Source organism: Ursus maritimus, unplaced genomic scaffold (genome assembly GCF_017311325.1).
Source record: "Ursus maritimus isolate PB19 unplaced genomic scaffold, ASM1731132v1 scaffold_6, whole genome shotgun sequence".
In the NCBI taxonomy this organism is placed as follows: domain Eukaryota; kingdom Metazoa; phylum Chordata; class Mammalia; order Carnivora; family Ursidae; genus Ursus; species Ursus maritimus.
The window spans coordinates 24,736,817-24,757,382 of NW_024426774.1; the positions used below are offsets into that span (position 1 = coordinate 24,736,817).

At 39.7% G+C, this 20,566-nt stretch overlaps 1 protein-coding gene across 1 annotated transcript in view; it reads right to left on the minus strand.

Moving 5' to 3' along the window:
• SRD5A2 (steroid 5 alpha-reductase 2) overlaps positions 1-12,079 on the minus strand; it is a 46,436-nt gene extending 34,357 nt beyond the window's left edge. The window contains exon 1 of the mRNA XM_040623064.1: positions 10,509-12,079. Coding sequence (XP_040478998.1) covers positions 10,509-10,789 — 281 coding nt within the window. The 5' untranslated portion in view covers positions 10,790-12,079. The remainder of the gene's footprint in view (positions 1-10,508) is intronic.
• Between the last annotated feature and the right edge of the window lie 8,487 nt (positions 12,080-20,566).

The window sequence follows — 20,566 nt, forward strand, 5'->3', positions numbered from 1 at the left end:
TACTAGTTTTTTACTATTTAAATCTCATTAAAAGATAATTGACTGGGGTGCCTGGGTGGCTCAGTCAGTTAAGGGTCTGCCTTCAACTGAGGTCATGATCTCAGTGTCCTGAGATTGAGGCCTACATCAGGCTCCTTGCTCAGCAGGGAGTCTGCTTCTCCCTCTACCTCTACCCCCTACTCATGCTCTCTCTCTCTCTCTCTCTCACTCTCTTTCTGTCTCTCTCAAATTAAAAAAATCTTTTTTTAAAAAGATAACTGTTAAAAAATAGCAATACGGTAGAGCTTTTTATAGCATGTCTATAAGTAAAACAAATAATGACAATCACATAAATTTCAAGAGAAGAAATCAAAGTATTCATATTCTTATACTGTACATGAAGTGGTATGATAATACTTGAAGGCAGGCTGTGATAAACTTAAGATGTGTGCAATCAGCCCATAAGCAAACTAACAAAAGGGCTATAGGTAATAAGCCAAAAAGATATAAAATGAAAAAAAATCCAAATGATGGAAGATAAAGAGGAAACGGGAACAAATATCAAGATTCCACAGTGGAATTAAATTTTAAATTTGTAACATAAAATATGTGGAAAATCCCTAAACATTTGGAAACTAAATAGCACCCTTCCAAATAAACCATGGATCAGAGAAGGAATAAAAAAGATAAGATATTTTGAAACAAATTAAAATGAAACAACATATAAGAATTTGCGAGGTGCCATAGCAGTTCTTTTGTGTGAAACTCATAGCAACAAATGCCTATATTAAGATAAGGAAAAGGTCTCAATCTATAACTTCAACTTCTACCTTAAGAAACAAGAAAAAGGAGAACAAATTAACCCAGAGCAGAAGGAAGATAAATACAAATATCAAAACAGAAAAATAAATAGGAAACAGAAAAATCAATAGAGAAACTCAATGAAACCAAAATCTGGTTCCTTGAGAAGATTAACAAAATTGATAAAGCTCTAACTAGACAGACAGGGAGGTAGTGAGAAGACATAAATTACCATTACTAAGGATGAGAGAGGTGATATCCCCACAGATTCTACAGATATTAAAAGGATATTTGTGTGTTGACAATTTACCAAGTAACAAGATTACATTTTAAGGGATCTTCAACATCCTAACTCAAAGTATCAATATGAAAGGTGACAATTTCAGGAACTAGTGATGTCATAGTGGCTTAGTAAAAGAGAACTTACACATAAATGGTGACTTTCTCTCAAAGTAAATCCCTCAAAGCAGCACCTACTTGTAGGAGTATCTTGATCTCTATGGGCATTTAATTGCATGGTCAGTTTGCAAGGTACTTCTTAAAAGTCTTGTAATATCAGTGTTATTTCTTCTATTAGGTTTAGTGGGAGTTAAACCACTAAACACTGAAAATATTACAAGAAAAAAATGCAAACCCAGGGTGCCTGGGTGGCTCAGTCAGTTGAGCATCTGACCCTTGATTTCAGCTCAGGTCATGATCTCAGGGTCGTGAGATCAAGTGGGGAATCTGCTTGAGTTTCTCTTTCTCCCTCTCCCTCTGCCCCTCCCCAACCCTAAAATAAACAAATAAGTTTTAAAAAAATAAAAAAGAAAAGAAAAATCCAAACCTAAAGTATCAGCTATCTCCATCATTTTGTATTCCAACCATTACCAATATTAATTCATACATGTTAATGTGGATTTTTCAGAGTGTACTCTTTATGTGCTATTTTTACTAAATTTTTTACTAAATGATTTTATATACTTATTTTCATCATATAGTCCAAAAAACTAATAATTTTAAGTATACATGATTATGCATTCATATTGATTATAATTAGTACTCAATTATAGAGCATTTAAGTAATTTCACAGTTGTGAATAGTTACACTATAACTTTATATAAATTGATTTCTTTCTTTTAGATTATTTCCCTTGAGTATTTCCCCTAAATGAAATTCCTGGGTCAAAAAAAACAAAAAAAACAAAAAACAAAAAAAGTGAACAGTTTTTCAGCTACTGTTGAACATTGCCAGATTAGCCTCACAAAAACTTCGAGCAATTCTCAGTGACACAGGGCCACACCTACATATAACTTTCTCACTGGTCCACCTACAGTTTTTTTTTAATCTTGAGGTATAAGTAACAACCAACTGCATGTATTTAAAGTATATAATCTGATAAATTTTGAAACTATCATGATATCAAATAATGAGCACATCCAACATCACCAAAACTTTGCTCATACCCTCATAATCCCACCTTCTACCCTTCTTTTTCCCTAGGAACCCACTAATACTTTACTCTAGATTCGTTTCAAGCTCATACAATTCTATATAAATGGAATCATAACGCATGCACTCTTTTTGGCTTGGTTTATTTTACCCAGAATAATTATTTTGAATTTCATCCCATGTTGTAGCACAAATAAATAGTTCATTCATTTTTATTGATGAGTAGTATTCTATTATATGGCTACAACACAGTTTGTTTGCTAATTCACCTGCTGATGGACATTTGGGTTGTTTCCAGGTTATGGCTACCACAACTAAAGCTACTGCAATCATTTGCAAACAAATCTTTATATAAACATGTGTTTTTATTTTTATTGGGAAAATAGCTAGCAATGGAATGGCTAGGTCATATGGCAGATTTATGTTTAACTTTTTAAGAGACTGTCAAAATGTTCTCCAAAGTGATTGCCATTGTACATTCCCATCAACGATGTAGATGAATTAGTATGGACAGTCTTTTAAATTTCAGCCATTCTAGTGGTTGCATACTGGTATCCCATTTTGCTTTTATTTACATTTCTCTAATGACTAATGATGCTGAGCATCTTTTCCTGTTTTTATTTGCCTTTATGTTTTCTTTAGCAAACTATCTGTTCATATCACAAGATGCAAGAGCAATTCATTAAAGAAAGAACAGTATTTTCAGTGAATGATACTGAGGCAATTGGACATCCATACACAAAAAAAGAACTTTGATTCATACTTCTAACCCTATATAAAAATTAACTCAGGATGCCTGGGTGGCTCAGTCAGTTAAGTATCCAACTCTTGATTTCAGCTCAGGTCATGATCTCAGGATTGTGAGACTGAGCCGTATATCAGGCTCTGTGCTAATTGTGGAGCCTGCTTAAGATTCCTTCTCTTCTTCTCCCTCCACCCCTCCCCCATGTAAAAAAAATTAACTCAAGATAGATCATATACATAAATGTAAAACCCAAAGCTATAAATCTTTTATAAGGAAACTAAGAGAAAACCCTCATGACTTAAGATTAGGCAAAGATTTCTTTGATAGGACACCAAAAGCACAAATACAAATAGAAAAATTGGATAGCATTAAAAGTTGAAACTTCTGCTTTTCAAAAGATATGGTCAAGAGAATGAAAAATAAAAGCCAAAAAGACTGGGAGAAAATACTTGCAAAGCATATATCTGGTAAAGGATTTATATCCAGAATATATATGTATGTATATATATATATATATATATATATATATACCTTTCACAACTCAATCATATGAAAACAAAGGATCCAATACTCTAATGTTTAGATTTGTTTATCAGCTCTGCAACTTTGGGCAAGTAAAGAACATTCACTGAGAGAGTGAAGTGAGACCTTGTACTGTTGCTAAAGAGAACAGATAGGGGCAGGAGAGAGAAACAGACATTGTACACAGAAAAGGATCACGGGGTGTTTCATAGTCAGATAGGAAAACTGTCAAAACCATATTGCCTATTTTCTTCATGGTAACTTCTAGGAACAGTCTTGGGACATGGCCCAAGTATAACAGAAGAGTTTTGAAAAGGGCATGGAGCCTGATTAAGGTTTGGATAGTAGGATTGGATATTCAAAAGATATTTGGTATTAAAAGGACTGGAGAGGAATTCCAAGTCAGAGTATCTGAAGCATTGGGCAATTTCAGGTCGTAGGTCATCAGGCCCCTTTTCCTGAGTGACCATCACATTGCCACCCACAAGTCTGGGAATAGACCATCCTTTGAGAACCAGCTCACATGCCTGCCCATCACTCTTACTCACCTCCACCAATCACTGCAGTCAGATGGAGTGCTGTCCTTTGTGAAACAGCATTAATAATAGTGATTACCTCAAAGACAAAATGAGATAACCAATGTAAATCATGTAACATAATTCCTGGAACACCCAGAGCTCAATAAATATTGGTTTCCCTTTCCTTTTCCCCCTTCCTCAACCAAATGGAAGGCAAATTGCACTGCTGGCCCCAGTTCAGAGGGTTTTGAATTTAGAGCTCCTGTGCTGAGCTCTTATTAAAGGATCCTGGGTTGAGCACGGCGACTTTTTATACAACTTGATTCCAGATTTTAACGGCCCCATTGCCATATGTGACAGGGAGTCAAAAAGCAGAATGGGAGGGGCCCCAGGCTCCAGAACCAAGTTGCCAGGCTCTGGCAAAAATCAATAGGTAGACAACTTTTCTGTTCTATCTAGAAACAGAAAGCATTTATGCTTCCCCTCCTGCTGGCTGAGGGCCCATCAAGAGAGTATCCCTCCAGTCTTTCCACTGCCCCTCACTCACTCCTCGTCAGGGAAGGAGAAATGCATGGCCTGACTGGTAAACTTCCAAGCAGCACCTCTCCAGAGGTGTGTGCCACTCAGCCCATCTCCCACTCTGCTGCCTTTTCAGAATAGGCTCCCCTGGGAAAGGCCTGTGGTTGTTCAGCTGTGAGTGTTGCTGGGTATTTTTGAGGTACAGTATTAGGAGGCCCATATGGAAGCCACATTGGCCCATATCAACTTTAATGAACTCTAAGAAGGATGGTCATCATTGCTTAATTCCTAGGTTTATCTCCCAGTTGGTTCTGAACTTGGGAGGGGGAGAGGAGTGCCCTCTATCCCATGCACACTCAAGCACAGACAAGCACCAGAGACAGCATATTTAGTGGCATGACTGTGATCCCCTGTAGGTCCCCTTCAATTTGCATTTTCCCACCCACTCTAGACCTCTCACACTGACATTGCCACCACCAACTTTCACACCAGAAAGAATGATAGACACATAATGATGATTCTTTCTTGCCTTCCTCCTGGAGGTCAAGGTGTTGGACTTCAGTGGCTCCCAGAGGACCTAGCATGGTTCGGAGCATGTGGAACTCTGATAAAGAATCAGGACACTGGGTTCAAACCCACATTGTCCCTTCCTAGCCATGTGACTTCAGACACATCACTTCACCAATTTGGATCATTGTTTCCTTATCTTTTTTTTTTTTTTTTAAGTGACATTACGGTAGAATGAGCAAGAACTTCAGCTTTTCTTCAATGTGGCAAAAATGAAACGGTCAAGATCTCTAATGCTTGTTTATATTTTTGGCAAAAGAGCTCTACATTTTTCAGATGTGCTTACGATGTCCTATTTAGAAGGTAAACTCCAAGACTCCTACTGTTTCCCACAAGTGTTCAGATAAAAGACTCAGAACCTAGGAATTCTCAGAAAATGATGTTACTACCAAATTCCTGTTTAAATGGACCAGAAATATTCTAGAATTGGCCCACTGCTTTGCTACAGGATTTAACATAATTTTATTGTAGTATTACCAGGAATGCAATCAATTTACTGATTATAAAGCTATGCCATTCATGGGTTTCTTAAGGAGGGGCTGGCAAGAACTGGGGCCCACAGGCCAAATACTGCCCACTCCCTGTTTTTGTAAATAAAGTTTTATTAGAATACAACCACACTCATTTGTGTACATATTATTTCTGGCTGCTTTCATGCTACAATACCAGAGAATAGTAGTTTTAACAGAGACCGTAGGCCCGCGAAGCCTTGAAGAGTTACTATCTGGCTTTTCTACAGAAAACATTTGCTAACCCTCATTCTAAAGAATCTTTCAGTTAATCATACTTGATCAAATTATGCCTCATGAATGTCCTTAACACGTGATTAAGTGACCACAAGAATGTGGCTTGTCTTGCATGGTCTTTCTTCTCAACCTCAAGAGAAGAAATTTGTCTAGGTGATTTCCAATATAAGCATCAATCAATACTCTGACTCAGCCAATGAGTAATTTCCTTCATGAGGTTTTTGGAGGGTTGTTTTTTATTTTTGTTTTTTGAGTTTTTATGATTTTGTTTTATATTTAAAGACACACTTCTCTTTTTTTAATTGAAGTACAGTTGACACCCAATGTTACATTAGTTTCAGGTGTACGACATAGTGTTTTGACAAATTTATATATCATGCTCTGTTCACCACAATAGAGCTACCGTCTGTCACCATACAACACCATTACAATACCAGTGACTGTACTCCCTGTGCTGTAACTTTCAGCCCAGCAACTTACTCATTCCATTACTGAAAGCCTGTATTTCCCATTCCCCTTCACTCTTTTGCCCATCCTCTACCCACCCCCTCCTTGGGTAGCCATCAGTTTGTTTCCTTCATGAGGTTTGATTACTTCTGAATATCTCAGACATCTGCTTCTCTTATGAGATTGGAGAAGCATTGGCAAGGCCCATCAGGAGACTCAAATTCCAGCCCCTTCTTTGACCCTAATTGACTAAACCTCTTGGTGCTTTACTTCTGTAAAATGGGGAGGCTGGACAGATGAAGATGAAGTTTTCTTAAAGCAGATAATTATGGTCCAGAGTGTGACGTGCATCCTAGAAGGCCACACTGGCTGTTATGAAAGCCCAAGGAATGGTATCACAGCTGGATTTACAGATGAGAAGGGACTCAGAGAAGGCTTTCTGACCTACTTTTGAAGAATAGGGAAGAATTCATGCTGCTGGAGAATGAACTGAACAATAAAGCAAAAATGTACCTTACGGAAGCCATCATTTTATTTGGCTAATTAGGAAATGTCATCTGTTTCAACATCAAAACCCCAGGAACGATCTAAATTCAAACAGACTCTAATGTGTGCATTACACTGTGCTTCTGAATATACATCATGAAAAGTCACTCTGCAAGCAACTTTTCACAATATAGTCCCCTTTTTTTGTGAAAAGAGATTTCTTTTCCTTCTTCAGCTAAATACCAGGATGTGATACCAAGATCACATCCAAGTCTTGAAAAGACATCAATTGCCACAGTCATAGGTGGTGTGGTGATCATTGCATAGGACACAAAGTCTTCTTGGGAAAACGAGATCAATCAGAGAATGTGAGCAAAGGATCATTCCAGGGCTGTAAGCAAGGTCAACGAGAGATAAGATAACTGACTTCAAACTTTGGCAGTAGGATTAGACAACATGCTTACACAGCAATCATTTTCATGTCATTAGACAATCCAAACATTCACAACAATGGATTCTGAAGGGAGAAGAATTATCTCAGTTGACCTAGCTATGCAATCTCAGCAGTGATTTCTAAGTAATCACTGGCTCTCCCACAATCCAACTGCCTGTACGAATGTCAGAGGTAGAATTCATTCATGCATTCAACAAATTTAGTGAGTACCAACTATGCACCAGCACTTTTCTATAGGGACACAGCTGTGAAGAGAGGAGACAAAAATCCTTGCCCTTGTGTAACTTAAATTCTAGTGGGGCACCTTTGTACGGAGAAAAGCGCAAAGAGTTTTAACTACTATCCAATAGGACATATTGCCATTCTGAACAGTCCTGAAGGGACATTTTGCAAAAGAGTCTAAGCAACACCTGAGCCACCCTTCCCCCTGATCCCTTGTCCCTTCATCTTAGTCTCTGTGTCACAGCAATTTACAGAACAGGGTAAAGTCAAGGCAGCTTGATCCTTTTTTCTTAATGTAACCTCATTATCAAGCCACATGATCCCCAAAGCCTCAAAACATTCATATTCATAGACTTTGAACCACTTCTGGGAATCTTGACTGAGAAAACACACCTAATTTCTGAAGAGAATTTAGGTTGCAAAAATGTGCATCACCACTTTAACCTAGCTTCCCCCCTGCAAAATAAAGGTGGCAAATTAAATGTCCAACCATAAATTAATGGATAGGTAAATTACTGTTTTTACATGAGATGAAATCACACGCAGCCATTAAGATTATATTTACAAAGATTCTATGATAATGTAGGAAAACACTTATTATAAAATGTTAGGTAATCAAGCAGAACAAAACTATATATATATTCAATAGAACAAGCCTGTGTAAAAATCTACTAAGAAAAATAAAAGCCCTGATGGAAATGTTCCAAAACATTAGCCACTGATATACTTAGGTATTGAAATTATGGGTGTCTACTTTTTGTATTTTTTTTTCTTTAGTCAACATTTATTATTTTCAGAATTAAAAAATAATTGTAAGTCTAAATATAGTTTTTAAAAGGCAAGGACAAGTATAGAACAGTTTATCATGGTAGCTAAGAGCCTGAGATCTGCATTCAAACCCCCTGGGTATGAACCATGGCTCCCCAAGTTACTGTGTGACCTTGGGCAGATTGTTTAACCTTTCGTCCTCCTAGTTACTCACCTGCAAAATGGGGGTGAAAATAGTGCCCATCTACATAGGTTGGTATGAAAATTAGTAGATAATTCATGAAGAGTGTTCAGCAGAGTGTAATACCTCATAAGCACTCAAAATAACAGATCCAGTACTTCAGTGGCCTCAAAGAAAGAGTTCACACAAGGGGGGAAGGTGGGCAAAAATCACATCTTCACATCTCAGGAACAACTAACTCACAGCTGTGTTTTCAGTGGGCAATCTTCCCTCAGTCAGAATCAATCCCCAAATCCTTGACATATTTTAAACTTTCCCCTGAAGAAGATGGACAGTATGTTGATACTCATTTTATGGGTAATTACTCCTTGGTTTTTTTTTTTTTTTAATGTACTGGTCATCATTTATTGTGCACAGTGACTTTTAATTTTAAAAACAAGTCTGAAAATGATGTTAACAGGGCTGTCAGAAAACACTAATCATTACTTTAAGATGAAATGACCTCATAAAAATACTGTTTATGGTGCTGACAGTTGTTAATTTGAAGATAAAAGTAATTGATAGAATCATATTTTTTGTCAAATGTTGGTTCCAAAAACAGTGAAATAAAAAGCTAGCCTCTTAACTCCTGCACCCAACATCTTTTTTTTTTTTTCTGTACAAATTAAACCACTTAGATCTGGGTAAGATAATGTGGTCATTAATTAAGCCTGCACCTTGTCCACAACAGACTTTTAGTGTATATTTGCAGAAAGGACACCCATTTCTGAAATTTTAGTTCTTATTGCTTGCCAATACTCATCTTTCTAAAAGAATGAAAATTCAGTTCAGATTGCAGAAATATGGAATCTTGACCAATAAAGAAGATCCAGAGGATAAGACAGGTTAAAATTTGTTTCTCTACAACTTCTGAAATAAGGCATCCTTATGAAAAAGAATTGTGCCTTTCACCTTCCAGCATTCTTTACACTAATTTCCAATCTATATTTCCTTGATCTTATGACCCTAGAAATTCTCTACTCAAAATAAGGCTGTGCTTCTCTCCGTTCTTGACTTGGTTTGGCGACCTTTCCGTCATAGACTCTTCTTGCATGGAGTTTCTGCCTGCTTAACACGGTGAAAACGTCTTGGATGGCGGAGTTTCACGGGCATGGATTTGAATCTGGCTGGGCACCAGCTGCATCATCTTCAGTTAGTCACTGACCCTCACTCATCCTCGGTTTCTTTGTCTATAAGGCGGGCATCATAAACACAGATCTCACAAGGTTACAGTGGGGCTACTAGGGACAAATGACTGGGCACGGTAGGCGACTTAGTCAGGTGCTCTTCCCCTTCCCCTGGGAGTCTTTTTTGAGGGTCTGCAGTCATTCTCCGAAAGTCTTTGATTTCTTTCCAGTCTTTCCTTAGACCAGAAGGCAAAGCTGTCCTGAATTTGGGATTCTTAATTTAGAAGAGCATGTGAGCTCTACATTAACTTCAACTCCTTCACAGGACAGGTAGAGGAGTTGGTGGCGAGCGCGGCCCCTTTTCGGGGAGGGGTGTTGAGAAGTGGGGTCCTCGCTCAGGCCAGTGGGTTCCCATCACGTTCTCTCTCTCCCGTTGGAAGTCCGGGTCAGGCTCTGCCCACCTCCCTCAGACCCGCAGAGATTAAGTTATCGGCCGCTCTGAGCCCGGTTTCCTTCGGGAGATGCCCGTACGTAGACTCTCTCGGGATCCCAGAACCAGCCTGCCCCCACCCTGCAAAGGAAAGGTGAAGGGAGATGGAAAGGGAGAAGGGAGCGAGCCGCCACAGGTGACGCGGCCGGCGCGGAGTTGAGGAGGGAACGGTCTGCCCAGCCTGAGCTGGCCGGCTCCCCTCCCTCTCGCTCCAGCACCTTCCCCAAGCAGCCAGAGGATTTGGAGCCGGCCGGAGAGGCGCGCGGGGCCGGAAAAGTGCCGGAGGCGTCTGCCCCGCGACGGCTTCTCGCCCGGCCGGCGTCCATTCCAGAGCCCGGCCCCGCCGGGGGCTCCCCTCGAGCGCGCCTCCGCGCTCCGCTCGGCGTGCCCGGGTGCACCGCGCTCCTGGACGCCGGGGTGGGGGGGGCCCGTTGGGCGCCGCGCTCGCAGGGGGGCAAACGCTACCTGTGGAAATAATGTGCGCAGAAGAGGCCCAGGAGCACCGTCGCAGGCTGGCCGAAGAGCGAGCGCGGCTGCTGGGCAAGGATCCCCGCGGGCACCGCGAAGGAGGGCAGCTCCTGCAGGAACCAGGCGGCGCGGGCGGGCAGGCGGGTAGCGGCGGGCATCAGGCTCTCCGAGTACTTCCCGTAGCCGGAGGGCTTCGCGAGGTACAGGACCAGCGCCCCCAGGGCGGCCAAAGTGGCGCTGCCTGCCAGCACCGGGCTCTGCTGGCAGGGAACGGGCATCGCGCCGTGATCCCCGCCGGTGGCCGCCGCTCATGCAGAAGAGAGCGCGGTCTCCGCGGCCCCTTTATGGGGCGTGAGACGCCACCCTGCGTCCGCCCCTTCGGTCTTGCCTCCCGCCCTTCCATCCTGCTTTCGGCTCCGCGCGGCCAGCGGGGGCTTGGTTCAGCATCAATGCCCTTTTCGCCGGGCTGGCATTTGGGGAGGCATCCGGGGCGAAGGGGAGGGCCCAGGGGCCAGAAATGTGTCCTGGGGGCCGTCCCCCCACCCCCCGCCTGGGACTAGGCTACATCCATGCCTCCGTCCGCGCGCCCACCCTCTCTCCATCGCCTGCCACTGGTCTCCCCTTTGCGCTTCGAGACCTGTTCCTCACCAACGCCCTCTGATGCTGCAGCTTCTAGGACAAGGAAATCAGAAGAGATAACCACAGGGACGTTTTAGCCGGGGTCTTTCTCTCGCCCCCAACACACCCCTGGGCCGCCGCCACGCAGCCTCCATCCTCAGACCACCCCAAGCCAGAATCTCCCCAATTCCTCCCCTTCCCTACGCTCCTTCACTCCCCGTCCGTTCCCAACCAGCCCTGCATCCTTCTTATAACCCTGGGACGGGCATCCAGGCACTTTCCGCGCCCGCCCACCCTTCTGACTCGGGGCTCGGTGCGCCTTCTCCCTCTCAGCCAGTGGCCCCTCTACCCCACCACACTCCCAGGGCCCTCATTCCTCCGCCGTTTCTCTCTGCTTTGCTGGGTGCGCCCCTGGGCCTCGGGCCTTGGTCAAAAAGGCGCATCCCCAACGCGCGGGCGCACAAGCAAGGGTTGGGGCCAGGAAGAGTGATCCTGTCGGTCCGCGCTCTCCTCCCCTGCACCAGGGGACCCCTGGCCACCGGCTAACGTCTACGGGTTCTGCAGTGGGACGCCCTCTCCCCATCCTCGAGCGATGTGTCGAGTTCAATATGGTGGTGCCACTGGGGAAGCTACCTGTGCTCTGAACTTCCAGGCGTGGTTCTCTCTTCCATATTCCACCCTCCTCTCATCCTTCACCCTCTCGTTCATTATCTATTTCTTCTTCCCTTCTCTGATTCAGTATCCAGACCTCCTTAGCTGCCCTCTTCCGAAGTCGTGTGCCCCTTTTAACCTCTCCCGTCTTTCTTTGACCTGGCTTCCTCCTCCAGGTTGACCTTCTTTTCCCGAGTGCTGCCTCCATCAGTCTTCCATCTTCATGTCCCACCTCTGATAGGGATTACTTTATCCCTATTAATTTTCTCCTCTGGTCCCTACTTCAGGCTCCATCCCGGGCTTCCCCCCCCCCCGCCCCCGCACCTTTCCTTGGCTTTCTTCATCCTCTCTCTTAACTTCAACTCATTGACACAGGAGCCCCACTCAGTACTCCCCCATCCACTCCTGCCCTGTCCTCCTGGCTGTTCCAATGAAAGGCACACTGTCCCATCTGCCCAGTTTGACGGTGTTTCCTTATACCAGGGACACTTTCCAAATTTGATGAGAACCCCATCTTATAGATCTAAGAACCTTGGTAAACCCTAAGCAAGATGAACACACACCCCTAACACTCAGCAACCAATTTACCGAGAACAAGTGATGAGGAGGAAAATCTTCAAAGCAGCCAGAAAAAAAAAGAAAAAGACCTAGAGGGACAAAGGTAATAAATACAACAGATTTCTCAGACACTATGCAAACCAGAAGAAAATGGGATGATACATTTTGAAGTGCTGAAAGAAAAAAAATTTTCAACCAAGAATTTCACATTTAAGGCACCTGGGTGGCTCAGTTGGTTAAGCGGCTGCCCTCGGCTCAGGTCATGATCCCAGAGTCCTAGAATGGAGTCCCACCTCAGGCTCCCTGCTCAGTGGGTAGTCTGCTTCGCTGCCCTTCCCCTGGCTTCTCTTCTCTCTCTCTCTCTCTCTTGCTCTCGCTCTGTCTCAAATAAATGAAATCTTAAAAAAAAAAAAAAAAAAGAATTTCACATCTAATGAAAATATCCTTCAAAAATTAAGGTGAGGAGATTGGTTTCCAGACATGATGGACTAAGATTCTGACAGGCAGGCAGACAGACACACACACACACACTCACACACGCGTGCGCGCGCACACGCAAGCAGAAAGTGATGACAAAGCCTGGGAGGAAAAAAATCTACCTGAAGTTACTAGAGAATGAAGAGCAGCAAACAGATACTGATGGGGAAATCACCTGCACATGGCAGGGGGACATGGAAAACTGTAGGCATAAGCTCTCCTTCTTTGAGACTTTCAGCATGGGCTAAGTGCGATCTGAATAATGCACACAGCAGCAGCAGAGACACATGTGAAGGAAAACTTACCATAGTCCTGAAAAGGAAAGAGCCAGAGAGAGAATCCCTAGACTCTGTCCACCCATATCTCTGGATGATTTTTGAACAGCACATTATCGGAGACTCAAAGCAACTCAGCTCAGACAAAAGTTCTGAACAGACACAAGAAACAAAGTTTGAAGCTCAAACCCAGCCAAGGAAATTACCAGCTAAAACAAATGAAATAATATTCATAAGAGAAAAAGAACCCATAACCTCTACTACTTAGCATGCATAATGTCCCAAATTACCTGACACAGGAAAAATCAATCCAATGAAACACATTCTCAAGAGAAACAAAAATCAATCAAGTCCAATACTAAGATGAACCAAATCTTAGAATTAGCAGACAAGGATTTTAAAGTAGCTATTACAATGGCGCTAATTTGCTAGGGCTGCTATAACAAGTGTCACAAACTTGATGGCTTAAACAACAGAAGTTTATTGCCACACAGTTCCATAGGCTAGAAGTCCAAGATCAAGGTGTCGGCAAGGTTAGCTCTTCTAAGGGCAGTGGGGGATAATCTGTTCCATGCCTCTCCTCTAGCGTCTGGTAATTTGTTGGAAATCTTTGCCATTCCTTGGCATGTAGAAGCTTCATTCCAATTTCTGCCTGCATTTTCACAAAGTCTTCACCCTGTGTATATGTATCTGTGTCCAAATTTCTCCTTTTTATAAGGACACCCGTCGTATTAGATTAAGGGCCCACCCTACTCCAGGATAATCTCATTTTAACTAATTATACCTTCCATGATCCTATTTCCAAATAGGATCACATCCTTATGTGCTTGGAGTTAGAACTTCAACGTAGAAGTTTTGAGGGAGAGGGTCACCTGGGTGGCTCAGTTAAGCATCGTACTCTTGGTTTTGACTCAGGTCATAATCTCTGGGTTGTGGGATTAAGCCCCACATCAGGCTCTGTGCTGAGTGTGGAGGCTTTTTAGAGTCTCTCTCCCCCTCTCCCTCTGTCTCCCCCAACTCGTGCATGCTCTCTCTCACTAAAAAAAAAAGAAAAAAAAAAAGAAATTTTGAGGGAGACACAATTTAACCAACAGCAATAATTAATCTCAGTAAACTATAAAACAAAACATGCTTTCAATGCATGAAATCACAGTATAGAAATGGGCAATGATGAGATATTGAAATGGTTTTTTTAAAAGATGGAAATTCTAACTAATAGTACACTGTATGTTAATTGATTTTAAATAAAATAAAGTAAAGATGGAAATTCTAGAACCAAAAAATACTATTTATGAAATAAAAAAATTATGGGATAGACATACAACTGAAAAGGAGATGGAAGGGATAACAAGTGAACTTGAAGATAGATTATTTGATAAAAGGCAGAAATTTACAAATTCAAATTATTTGATGAGAAATAAGCAGAAAAACAAAAAAAACCCATGCTGAGGCAAAGCAAATCATATTTAAGTTATTAAAGGTCAAAGATAAAGAATGAATCTTAAAAGTAGCAACAGAAAAACAACATATTATATACAGGAGGACAGCAATCTGATTAACAGCTAACTTCTTATCAGAAACATGTGAATCAGAAAAGAGTGGAACATCTTTAAAATGTTGAAAGAAAAAAATCTCTGCCCAGAATTCTACCTATATCCAGAAAAAGTATTATTGAATAATGAAGGTGAAATATGGATATTTTCAAATAAACAAAAACTATGAGCATTCATAACTTCAGTATAATAAATGGTAAAGTTCTTGTGGCTGAAGGGAAAACATAAAGGATGGTGAGATATGAGTTGTAAGTCTGTAAGATTTCAATTTTTTTAAGTGAAGTAGTACATTGTAACTATAACTATACTGTGGCAGTTATGAATGAATGTTGAAATCAATAGGGCAACCCTATAAAAAATTTAATGAAGAATAACTACTTTTTTTAAAAGAGGACTAACTACTATGTATAAGGTTGAATGTTAATGAGATTTACTGTGGTGATGATTTCACAATACATACAAACATTGAATCATTATGTTGTACATCCTAAACTAATATAATGTTATATGTAATTATACCTCAATTTAAAAAAAGAATAACTACAAATTCAACAGTAAACTTAAAATAAAAATCTAAAAAGATAATCAAAAAATCAGAAGGAGGGGACAGGAAGAGAATAACAAGAATAAAACACAGAAGAGCTAAATGGTTGTAACAGCTTGGAAGGAAGAAGTGAAACTATATCTTCACAAATGACATGATCTTATATGTAAAACACTAAGGAATCTACTAAAAAGCTTTTAGCACAAATAAGTGAGTGCACCAAGGTTACAAGATATAGGATCAATATAAAAATATCAATAGAAACTAGCAATAAGAATCTGAAATGAAATTACAAAAACAATCCATTTACAATCCATTTACAATAGCACCAAAACCCCCAAAATACTTAGGGATAACAAAGGAATGAGACAAAAAAAGAATGAGACTTAAACACTAAAAACTACAAAACATTGTTGAAAGAAATTAAAGAACACTTAAATAAATGGAAAGATAGCCTATGTTCATGGATTGGAAGCCTTACTATTGTTAAGATGTCATACTCCCTGCTATAGACTGAATTGTGTTCCCCTAAAATTTGTATAATGAAGTCCTAACCCCTGATGTGACTGTATCTGTATCTGAAAATAGGGTCTTTAGGAGGTAATTAAGATCAAATGAGGTCATAAAGATGGGGCTCTAATCAGATGAAAGACTGTGGCCTTATGATAAGAAAAAGAACTCTCTCTCTGTCTCTCTCTCTTTCTGTCTGTCTCTCTCGCTCCCATGTGAAGAAACAGTGAGAGGCAGCCATCTGTGGCCCAAGGAGAGATCTCTCACCAGAAACCAACCTTGCTAGTACTCTGGTCTTGGACTCCTAGTCTCCAGAATTATCACAATAAATTTAAGTTTATTGTCACCCAGTTTATGGTATTTTGTTATGGCAGTCTGAGCAGAATAAGATACTCCAAACTGGTCTATATATTCAATTCAATTCCTATCAAAATCCCAGCTGACTTTTCAGAAATGGAAAAGCTGATCCTAAAATTCATACGCAAATGCAAGGGGCCAAGAATAGCAAAACAATCTTTTAAAAGAAGAAAGAATTGAAGGACTTCTACATCCTGATTTCCAAACTTACTACAAAGAAACTGTAATCAAGACAGTGTGGTACCAGCATAAGAATAGGCATATAGATCAATGGAATAGAATTTAGGGTCTAGATATAAATTCATACATCTATGGTAAACTGATTTTCAACAAGAGAGACAAGATCATTCAATGGAGAAAGAATAGCCTTTTCAAAAAATGATGTTGGTATAAATAAATTGCCCCATGCCAAAGAATGAAATTGTACCCCTAATTCACACTGTATACAAAAATCAATTCAAAATAGGCAAACACATAAATGTGAGTTAAAACTATAAAACTCTTAGACAAAAACGGAGATATAAATATGACCTTAAATTAGGCAATGGTTTCTTAGCTATAACACAAAGCACAAGTAACAAAAGGGAACAAAGATCAATTTGGCTTCATTAAGACTAAAAGCTTTTCTGCAAGTAATACCATCAAGAAAGTGAAAAGATAAGTCACTATGCTGTTCATTAGCTCTCCAGAACTGACTTTTCTACTAGTTGCAACTTTGTACCTTTTAACACCATCTCCCCAATTCCACCACCTCCCAGCTCGTGGTAACCACAATTCTATTCTTTGTTCCTGCCTTTTTACATTCCACATATTAGTAATGTCATTTGATATTTGTCTTTGTCTGGCTTATCTCACTTCACATAATATCTTTAAGATCCAACCATGTTGTCATGAATGTCAGGATTTCCTTCTTTCTCATAGCAGAATAATATTCCATTATCACATCTTTGCTATCCATTCATCCACTGATGAACACTTAGGTTGTTTCTATATCTTGGCTGTTGTAAACAATGCTGCAATAAACATGGGAGTGCAGATAATCTTCTTGATATCCTGTTTTCATTTCCTTTGACTATATACCCAGAAGTAGGATTGCTGGATTGTATGGTAGTTCCATTTTTAATTTTTTGAGGAAACTCCATACTGTTTTCCATAGTGGCTGAACTAATTCATATTCCCACCAACAGTACATGGGATTTACTTTTTTCTCCACATACTCACTGACACTTGTTATCTCCGTCTTCTTGATGATAGCCATTCTAATGAGACAATATCTTATTGTGGTTTTGATTTGAATTTCCCCGATTAGTGATATTGAGCATCTTTTCATGTAATATCAGCCATTTGTATCTCTTCCTTGGAAAAATGTCTATTCAGTTCTTCTGCCCATTTTTTAATCAGATTTTTTGTTATTAAGTTGTATGCGTTCTTTAGATATTTTGGACATTAACCCCTTGTCTGATACATGGATTGCAAATATTTCCTTCCACTCCACAGGTTGTCTTCATTTTGTTGATTGCTCCTTTTGCTGTGTAGTAACTTTTAAGTTTGGGGTACTCCCACTCATTTATTTTTCTTTTCTTGCTTGTGCTTTGGTGTCATATAAAAAAAAAAAAAATCAGGGCCAAGACTGATGTCAAGAAACTTCTTCCCTATGCAGTATGTTTTCTTCCAGGAATTTGATGGCATCAGGTCTTATGTTTAAGTTTTTAATCAATTGCAAGTTAATTTTTGTGAGTGATATGATAAGGTTCCAATTTTATTTTTCTACAGGTGGCTATGCAGTTTTCCCAGCACCATTTATTGAAGAGACTATCTTTTCCCATTGAGTGCTCTGGCTCCCTTGTCAAATATTAGATGACTCTGTATGCAGGGGTTTATTTCTTGTCTCTCTGTTCTGTTATATTGATCAATTTGTCCATTTTAATGCCAGTACCATCCTGTTTTAATTGCTACAGATTTGTAGCACAGTTTGATTTTACACAAAAGTTACCAAAGCTATCCGATAGAGAAAAAATGGTGCTAGAACAATTGGATCTCTCTTTGTAAAAGATGAACTTCAACTCTTCTTCCACATCATGTACAAAATTAACTGAAAATACATTACAGATCTAATTGTATGAATGAAAATTATTAAAATTCTAGAAGGAAACATAGCATAAAATCTTTGTGATATTGGAGTAGGTCAAGATTTCTTAAGACACTCCAAAGAACAAAGTATAAAAATACTGATAAATATCAACTTCATCAAGATTAAAAACTTTTGCTTTTTCCAAAGACACAGTTAAGAAAACTAAATGTGAAACATAAGGAATAGCACGGAGAACATTAGGAGAAGGAAGGGGAAAAGGAAGGGGGGGAAATCAGAGGGGGAGGCGAACCATGAGACAGTAAGGACTCCGGGAAACAAACTGAGGGTTTTAGAGGGGAGGAGGGTGGGGGGATAAGTTAGCCCTGTGATGGGTATTAAGGAGGGCATGTACTGCAAGGAGCACTGGGTGTTGTACGCAAACAATGAATCATGGAACACTGCATCAAAAACTAATGATGTACTGTAAGGTGACTAATATAACATAATAAAAAAAAAGAAAACTAAATGGCAAGCCATACATTTGGAGAAAATTTTTGCCACACATATACTCACCAAAGGAATTATATCCAGAATATACAAATAACTCTTGCCATTCAATAATTAGAGGACAAGCAACCCACTTAAAATGGGCAAAATATTTTTTTATTTTAATGATTTTTTATTATGTTATGTTAGTCACCATACAGTACATCTAAAATGGGCAAAATATTTTAACAGCCATTTCACAAAGAAGATCTACAATAGCCAAAAGGCACATGAAAATATGTTCAACATAATTAATCATCAGAAAAATGCAAATTAAAGCACAATGAAATACTACTACATACCCACAAGAGTGATTAAAATTAACAACTTAAAATCTCATATATTGCTGATAGGGATGCAAAATGGTACAGCCACTTTGAAAAACAGTATGCGGTAACTTATAAACATACATTTACCATGTGACTAATAACTCCACTCATTTCAGTATTTATTTAAGAAGAAAGGAAACGTATGTCCACATAAAAATGTATGTCAATGCTCGAAGCAACATTATTCATAATAGTCAAAAGCTGGACACAATCCAAATGTTCACTCAACAGTGAACGGGTAAAAAAATATATATAATATAATCATATCATGGACCACTACTCAGCAATATAAAGAAACAGAATACATATGCAATAACATGGATGAATCTCAAACATTATGCTGTGAAGTCAAACACAAAATATTAGGTGATACATATCAATAGCATACACACTCCTTGTTGTAACCACCAAAAATATGCCCAGAGAGTGTCAAATATCCCCTGGGTAGGCACAATTTCCCCAGCTGAAGATCACTGGTTTAGACATATTTCAGTTTCTTGTACTTAACATATATATAAATACCTAAGACTGTTCTAAAAGCTTGTTCCGTTTAATTAAGAAGTCTTCATTAACAAGACATCTATTTAATTCCCTTTGGTGAGAGATAATTTATACCAATATATTTTCAGATGGAAGAGAAAGGAAGAAAAGAAAAGAAAAGAAAAGAAAAGAAAAGAAAAGAAAAGAAAGAAAGAAAGAAAGAAAGAAAGAAAGAAAGAAAGAAAGAAAGAAGAAAGAAAGAGAAGGAGGGAGGGGGGAGGGAGGGAGGAAGGAAGAGAATATTTTATCAACTCTTTTACAGACCACAAGAACAAGTTGGAATAAAAAAGTAGCATATAAAAGAGAAATAAAGAAGCAGTATCTATTAAGAATTCTGATTAAAGATACAAAAGATTATTAAGCAACATTAGGTTTCTCAAAGGAGAATCATTATAAATATTCTGAGTTTTTCAAAATTTCCTTCTGAATTTTATCAGGAAATCAGTATTGGGGTTTTTTTGTTTTGTTTTATTTTATTTTTGGATTTGGGGGCTTGGGGTTTTTGATGCCCAAATCCTTACAATAATGACCACCTTCTTTCTTTAGCCTTAATCAGAAATTCCTAAAGAAGCATTCATCTGGAACTATTCATTTGTTAGTTGCTTCATCAATAAGAGTTTTAGGGTCAGTTTCTGCTGCTTGCATCCAACAACCCTGAAGAACAGTGTATCATATTGAAAATAACTGTTCATGAGTTTGCCTCAGAACCATTCTTGTTCACCTTTCAAACCCCCACATTTATAATAATTTCTGGTACATGCTCTGCAGGTGTTTCCCAGGCAGAGAAGTGTATCTAGCATGGATTTGACTTTGTTCTCTCTCGGTCTTCCCGGCTACTTCCTTTCTCGTGAATCTTTGGAAACATCACCCATGCTACTCACTAACTCAGCTCTATTTTTGAACACTCTGGACTAGGAGGGACAGTTTTTTTTTTCTCTTCCTAAATTTCTATTTCACCCCATAAAATAGAAACTTTTAGGAAGTATAGAGAAGAGAGAAGAGGGCTCCATTCTTCTCCCTTCACTT